The 7,456-nt window shown below is 47.9% G+C and overlaps 1 protein-coding gene across 1 annotated transcript in view; it reads right to left on the bottom strand.

Annotated features, from left to right (window-relative positions):
• Positions 1-1,982: 1,982 nt before the first annotated feature.
• Positions 1,983-7,456, bottom strand: part of WDFY4 (WDFY family member 4) — a 350,593-nt gene continuing 345,119 nt past the window's right edge. The window contains exons 60-62 of the mRNA XM_090278357.1: positions 6,626-6,710; positions 3,186-3,297; positions 1,983-2,427 (exon numbers count right to left, since the gene is read on the bottom strand). Coding sequence (XP_090134483.1) covers positions 2,361-2,427; positions 3,186-3,297; positions 6,626-6,710 — 264 coding nt within the window. The 3' untranslated portion in view covers positions 1,983-2,360. The remainder of the gene's footprint in view (positions 2,428-3,185; positions 3,298-6,625; positions 6,711-7,456) is intronic.

Genomic DNA, 7,456 nt, shown 5'->3' with positions numbered 1-7,456 from the left:
CCTGGGCAGGATGATATGGAGGGTCTGCTGTTGCCCATGCAGCAGACCCCCCCTCTCTTCACAGTTGAAGGGTCCAAGGGAAAGACGGAGTCAATACAGCTTGGTTTCAGGTGCGCCGCAGGAGTTGCCGGTGTTGACTACAACGTCAAACCGCCTTAGGGACTCCGGCTCCGGATTTTCTGTCGGGGTTTACTCCCTTAGCCTTTCCCCTGAAGGGGTATGCCGCAAGGCAGCGAAGGTTTTTTGAAGTCAGAGTTTTCCTTCTCTGATGTGCCCTGACTGGAAGATTGAACCAGCGACACTTAGCTCGCAGGTCGATGCTCAATCCACTGAGCCAAACCAGCCAGGGTGAATTCTGACTGGTATCCTTATAAAAAGAAGAAATTTGGAGACAGTTACAAAGGGAAGACCATGTGAGGACACATGGAAAAGACAAGGATAAAGAATAAAACAACCATGCTGACACCTTGATCTCAGGCGTCTAGCCTCCACAATTGTGAGGAAACTTTGTCATTTAAACTGCCCAGATTGTGGTATTTTGTTATGGCAGCCAAGTGAAGGAAGACAGCCAGGATGCCGCCCGTGCCTCCCCTAGGGCATGGGCTATTTCTCCCTTTATCTCTTCCTCCTCAAGTCACATGTGTTTGAACAGACTCCAGCAACAAGACCCAACACTGTCCCCCCCATATTCCCTATGATATTGGGAAGCAAAAGGCAACTCAGGAAATGCTTATTGAATGAATGTGCCCAAGAGAACCTTTGGACCAGCAGACCATTCAGCCTTGGACAAATGCTGTGAATCATATTTTGAAACATGAGAGCAGACCCAGCCTTGATATTTATGACCCTGTTTCTTGGCCTTCTTGGGAAGTGGTGCTCTGTGTTCTTCAATTTATGGCCCTCTGGTGCAGCCCCCGATGGACGAGGAGGTTGCAAATGGCTTGTCTGCTTGTAGTGTAGGCAGAGAGTGCAGGGGTGGCTGTTTTTGTCCCCGGGTCAGCCCTTCTCACCCAGGGGCAGTGCCCTGAGATGTGTTTCCTCCTCCATCATCCCCTTTGCAAATACTTCAAAGTTTACAGTAGATCACTATTTTCTAACCCCGCTTCTCTCACTACTTTGGACACAGCTACTTTCTCACTTATCTTTAAAATAACCCAGGCCACAAGACATTAAGTCTACTTTCTTGCCATCTACAGGCCTTAGGGGCCTCTGCATGGCTTAGAGGAATATGGGGATGATTAGGATTCCCTAGAAGGAAAATCTCAGGGAGCATAGATGTTGCTAAGGAGCTTTGCTGCCCAAGTCCATATGTAACCAGCTGAGTTTGATTTCATTCAGAGGCAGGTGAATTTTCCTCAAGGAGTTCTGAAGGCTGGGGTGGGAAGAAGACAACAGAGTGAGGGTGAGGGTGAGGCTTTCAATGTCCAGTGACTGAGCTGAGAGTGACCCAGGCACTGGAAGGTACTGAATTCCTCAGAGGATTTAACTACCCACCTGCCATGTATTTTTACTTGGAGAACAAAAGTCACATAGTAGTGCAGATTTTCCCAGAGTGAGCTCCAGTTCAAAATTGGCATGTGGACTGTGGCCCTCCACCTCCACATAAGAATGGGCCCTAGGAAGGGCCTGCCAGGCCAGCATCTGGCTGGGACCCACCACCAGCTGTGGGGTGCAGAGACAAGGCAGGTAGGCCTCAGTGGGGTGTCCCTGCAGGTTGACTTCCCTATGCTTGCAGTGGGAAGCCTCATGTCTGTGTCCTGTGCCTCAGCCATAAAAGCCTGTTGAGAGGCCCCTCACTCCCCATAAAGCTCTGCATGGCAGGCAAGACCACACTGGAGGAGCCAAATTCCAAGGAGACAGACAGGCAAGCTGAGGAATACTGAAGGAGGGTGGTGCTTCCCTGAAGCCTTCCTGCCTTTCTCAGAATAGACATGTAAATACCTGAGTGGAAAATGGTGACAACTTTAAACTCAAGAGCTCTCTATATTCGAAAAGAGTTGCTTTATTAAAATAAAGACAATACAATATTTCCCCTTAGTTTCTAGTAAGTGACCCCCGCCCCCCTTTTTTTTTTCAGTGCAATGAGTTCTTTGAAAAGGTGAGACCTATGCAATTTGGTGTCCAGGTGGCATCAGAGAGTCTGGGCTTCCTGTGTGCTGCTCCCAGGAACCCCATGTGAGCTCTCATTCATTTGTAGAAGCGCATCCTTGTGCCATTCAAGGCCACAATCCCACGGGCCCTCTCTCAGCCGCAGCAGCCATGTGGAGCAGAGGCATTGAGGTTTTCCTTAAACCAAGGCACTGTGTCATCCCAGCAGTTGCCATGGCTGCCAGGCCAGGGCCACCACCATCTCCTTCTTCCTACCCTTCTGCAGACCAGCAGAATATTCTCCCCTTTTCGTCACCTACAAAGAGTTTGGTCTGGTTTCTGGGGAAAAAGAATAGATTGGAGTGTTAGAGTCAAGCCTGTGGTCCTGCTCATCCCAGTGGGCAATCAGGAAAATGCCAAGAGGGGGATTTCAGTCTCATTCAGGGATGCCTGGAGATGCCTTGGGCCTGCGCCTGGCCTCCACCTGGGCAGGGCAGGGAGCAGGAGGACTGGGGAATGTTTTGACCCTGAGGGGTGATGGGGGGTGCTTTTGAACTCTGAGGGTTGTGGCTCCCAAAGCACTGGGGGATTCTCCAAGAAGGCTGGGCCCCAGGGAGCAGAGGTAGGCCCTGAGTTTTTCTTTCTAGCACCTTTAGGTGCCTCTGGTCTTTTCTTGTGAGAGGTGCAGCCAGGGCCTGTGGAACATCTGACATTGGCTGTTCCACATTTGTTCAGAGCCCTTGAAAGGCATTTTCTGTAATGTGGGATAACTATCACCTTAAATATTACAATCAGCAGTGGCCCTCAGGAAAAAAGTTCCTCTTTAGGATAAAATTACAAAGCAATATACTTTTAACTTTGGATTTCTTTATGAGTTTATGGATAATCAAGGAGAAAGGGCAGAAACATGTGTGTGTTAAGAAACAGTTCCTTGGGCCCTACATGGCCTCCTGGCCTGAATCCTGTGCATGGTGTGCCCACCTAAGCCCCTGTCCTGAGGCTACTTCTCAGGGCCAGGCTCCCAAGCCAAGGCACAGTTTCTTAAGGTGGCCACATCGCCCTCTGCTGGAGGCCAGGAGGGGCCAAGCTGCGGTTACCTGGACATGGCAAGAGCTGTCACTGCAAAGCTGGTCTTGCTGGGCTTCCCTGTCAAAGCAACGCTGACATCCAGCTCTCTGCACAGAGCAATATTCTTTTCCCACCTATGGCCTGTGGGGAGCATGCGAGAGCGTAGTTAGAAAACCCAAGTGGTTTCACATATATGCACATGTACGTCCACATGGAGGGTCACAAACACATACATACATATTTATATTTGTGGTCAGCAACTTGTTAAATTGAGGGAGAAAATATATTTAATCTTGGCTTGTGCTGTTGCAAAAAGGGCCGCCCCAATTTAATTTGCAGGCTGTGATAGTTACATGTGCTGACGTGCTGTGGTATCCATTGTGTACCAAATTGGATTTGTGTATTATTGCTTTCTAAATTGCATGCCTAGTTCAGCAAAATTGTTCATCAGTGTTTACTGGCTTTATGCTTAATAACATGCCCCACAATACCTTACTGTCAGGAGGTAATGCAGCCTGTAATTGCCTAGTAAAAATAAATTACATAAAGTTGGCTTTATCAACTTATCTAAATCCTCTCACACCCAACCAATAATTAAATGCTGAGATTTTTTTTTTCAAAATATAACTCAATGATTGTTACTTCACTCATTTTAATGACTGCATTTGGGGGAAGACAGTAATTCCTTCAATGTGGAGGGAAAGATGGCGAGACAAGAGCTAGGTCTGTCCCTGTGAAGTCACTTGGCAGGAGTCAGGGCAGGAATGATGCAGCTGCCCCAGCTGTTCAGGGGCAGGTGGTGGTGGGGGGACTGTTTGTGCATGCAGACAGTCCTGTGCACCAGGAAATGCATATGCATTGTGTGTTTGTAGAAAAGTCCAAACAACCAGCTCTCCCTGAGCACTTTTTATATACCAGATTGAATCCCAATCTATGAGGTGGTCCCTAAATAAATTGTACTTAACTGGGTTGGTTCTGCTGCCCATGACAAAGAAATGAATTCCAGACAAAAGTTATCTTACATGTGCACACAAATGCAGTACCCTTAATATCTTCAAGGATCTCCTTCTTTGCCTCTTACGACATTTGAGGAATGTAGTAATATACACAAGAAGACAACACACACACAAATATCCATGTGTCATGCCCAGTACTGGTCCTTTCAAACCAAACAGTTCTGAGCAATGTTATGAGAATAATGAGGCCTCCACTGGCTGAGGTGTGTAGGTTTGCACATGGATTTGCTAACTTTAAACTGTGGCTCAGCCTAGTTTTTATGACTATTTCTCTGCCCTCCTGTCATTTTATTCTAATCCTCCTGTGAACTGTAACCACACCCTTGCACTTGAATTTATGGAGCAATGGTTACCTTGGGTCAGGACAAAGAGCAGAGGAAGGATGTGGACCTGCCAGCCTGAAGCCATCTTGTAAGTTCCCTAATGTCATCAGCTGGTATATCAGGGGAACAGTTTCATGTTTTGTTTTGTTTTGTTTTTTAAGATTTTATTGTATTTTTTTTTTTTTAGAAAGAAGACAGAGAAATAGAGGGAGAAAAACATTGAATGGTTGCCTCTCACACACCCCCAAACCAGGATCCAGCCTGCAACCCAGTCATTTGTCCTGACCAGGAATCGAACTGGCTACCCTTCAGTTTGTGGGATGACACCCAACCTACTGCATCACACCAGTCAGGGTGAGGAAGTTTCTTAGAAGTCTGAGAAAATTATAGTAATTACCTATATTTTGTTGAGTAGATTCATGCCCACATCTATAATTTTTTTCTGTCATCAGCTCTATACAAGTTAAAATGTACAGAAAATACCTCAACAGAGGAGGAAACTGAGGGCCAGAGAGAGCTAGGTCTAGAACCTTCTTTCCTGCTTCTCTTCTCAGCAGATGTCTTCAGCAATGAACACAGCTTTACCATAATTCTTGATCCTGAATAGAAACCTGTGAGTCCGTCAGCACTTTCAGAACCAACATAGTGTCTCTGAGGTTCCCTTTGTTCATTTGTCCCTCCATGTATTCATCCACCCATCCAGACAGCATTCTTGCTCAGGAGTTTATTAGAAATAAACTAATTGAATATGCCTATTCTTTTCCGAAGGTGGCCCTCAACAATCTGGAAAATTCTATCCAGTGGTTGATGATGGGTCTGGGGATGCAGAACAAACAAGCAGGCCTCAAAATAACAGAATTTTCACTTCCAAGTAGAATGTCTTCTTCCACCATAGGCACCAAGAAAGATGTCTCTGGGCAAGAATCTTTAATGAAGACAGAACTAGGAAAGGTTGACTGCATTGGAAGAGTTGGTGGCATGGGGAGTTGAGAAAAGGAGGTGATAGCTGTGATGGTGAGGTCTGTGCCTGTGCTCATTGTAGAGGAGATAGTCTGGTGGTGTTGGTGATGCTGGTTACATGGTACTCACTACCTGTGTTGAGGTTACCTGGCAGAGGTCATATCTGCTCTGGTGGCAGTAGAAGTGAGGATGATAGTAGTCATATACTTCTGGGCAACTTTGGGCAAGTTGAACCCCTCTGTGCCTTGGTTTCCTTATCTCTAATATAGATGTCATAGTAATATCTGCCTTGTAGGGCTGCCCTGCGGAAGGAGAGAGTGCATGGCAAGTGTGCACAGTGGAACTGCCCACAGCGGTTGGCTTTCTCCCTCACAGCTCTGTAATGATGGTGGCAACAGAGCCAGTGGTCATGATAGCAGAAAGTAGAGCAGATTTTCTTACTTTAGTCACCACTGCTGCAACCCAAAGAGGGCTCTGCTCCAGAATAGTGTGAGTGCACTTTGGGGTCTTGATAGACATGGAAATTCTAACAGCCCCAATCTTTTCCTGGGAGATGGGTTGAGACTAGAACCTGGATCTACATTTTAATAAAGCTCCTGGGTGAAGCTGATGCAGATGACCCTCCAGAGCCAATCTGAGGAATTTGCCATAAAGCGTGGGCTCAACCAGAATTAACAGGGCAGGCTGGGGCCTGTGAAACCACTTTCACTCTCTGTGGATAAGGCAGGGCCCCTCCCTGCTCCTGTCAATAGCCTAGCTCTCTAGGCAAATAGCCAGCTGGACCCAGGCCCTGGGTGGGGAATTTGACATTGAAGAGCCATCCAGGCAGACAGAGATCATCCGATCAAACTCTGCAAGTTGTGTCCCTCCCCTGATGCTCAGGAGTCCCTGACAACCACCACCACAATTGTTCACTCATCCAAGCAGCACCCCAGAGCTCACTGGTCCCTGTAGGATGAGGCCAAAACTCAACAGAGCTTTCCATGCGGCTTCACTTTCCACCAGCATCTCACAGTAAACTGCACTCCTGTGTCCTGAATACCTGGCAATGGCTTTCACGGGCTTTGAAAACCTGCATGGAACTGCAGCCCTTGGGCTGAGGAGGGGAGTGGAGAGGGAGGGCTGAGCAAGGCAATGGCACCTTACATGCACCCCTAGCAGGACAGTTACCTCTTGAGCTGGCAGGCTGGGCCGAGGGCTCCTCTGGGTCTACCAGCCCAGGAACAGACCTCTTCATGTCCTCAGTCTTCCAAATCTATTCAGAAAACAGACAACACCATGGGCTGGGAAAATTATCCTGTCTTCAGGCTCAGGGTCCATCCCGTTCTTTTTGTACCTGGGGGCCCCTGAGGGAAGGCATGAGGGCAGGGCACCTTTTCACCTTCTATATTAATGTATTCTTGAAAAAAAAAAAGGCTACTTAGGCTTCAGCTTCCCTGTGCAAAGGGTTAGTCAAACACAGTTGCAGCTTGGATGGGCCTTTGCCAGTCTCCTTGGAGGCCTCCATCACCACTCAGCCACTGGACCTCCCTGTCCTCTGGATCTGGCCCTTGGTCCCAAGGCATGCTGTCAGCACCCTCAGGCTGACCACATATGGGTTCTCATTTTCCCATGTCTAGACTTTCTATCACTGAAGGACAAGGACCAGCCTCCATTTAAATGCTGCTGGACCATGCACAGCAAGAGCTCAGCTACCAAGCTAAATGAGTGGGTGGGCTAATGCAAGAAATATACCTGATGCTCAGCCAGCTAGGCTCCTCTGACTTCCCCGTGGTGTCAAGCATATCCCACATCACATTCCAGCCAACTAAGGACACCTGGCTCTCTACAGAGACTCTGTGCCCCTCACAACCCATAGATGGGGTCCTGTAGGGGAACTTCTCAGGGGGCCCTCCTCAGTCTGTCTCCTGTTCATGCATGCTGGCCCCTCAGCTGACATGGCCTTCTCCATATTCTCTGCCTTCTCCTTCTCCTCAGAAATTTGTTGAAATGCTGCCTTCT

Source organism: Furipterus horrens, unplaced genomic scaffold (assembly GCF_987537825.1).
Source record: "Furipterus horrens unplaced genomic scaffold, mFurHor1.1.pri manual_scaffold_5, whole genome shotgun sequence".
Classification (NCBI taxonomy): domain Eukaryota; kingdom Metazoa; phylum Chordata; class Mammalia; order Chiroptera; family Furipteridae; genus Furipterus; species Furipterus horrens.
The sequence above is the reverse complement of the archived record's forward strand: the minus strand, read 5'-3'. Positions and strand labels throughout refer to the sequence as shown.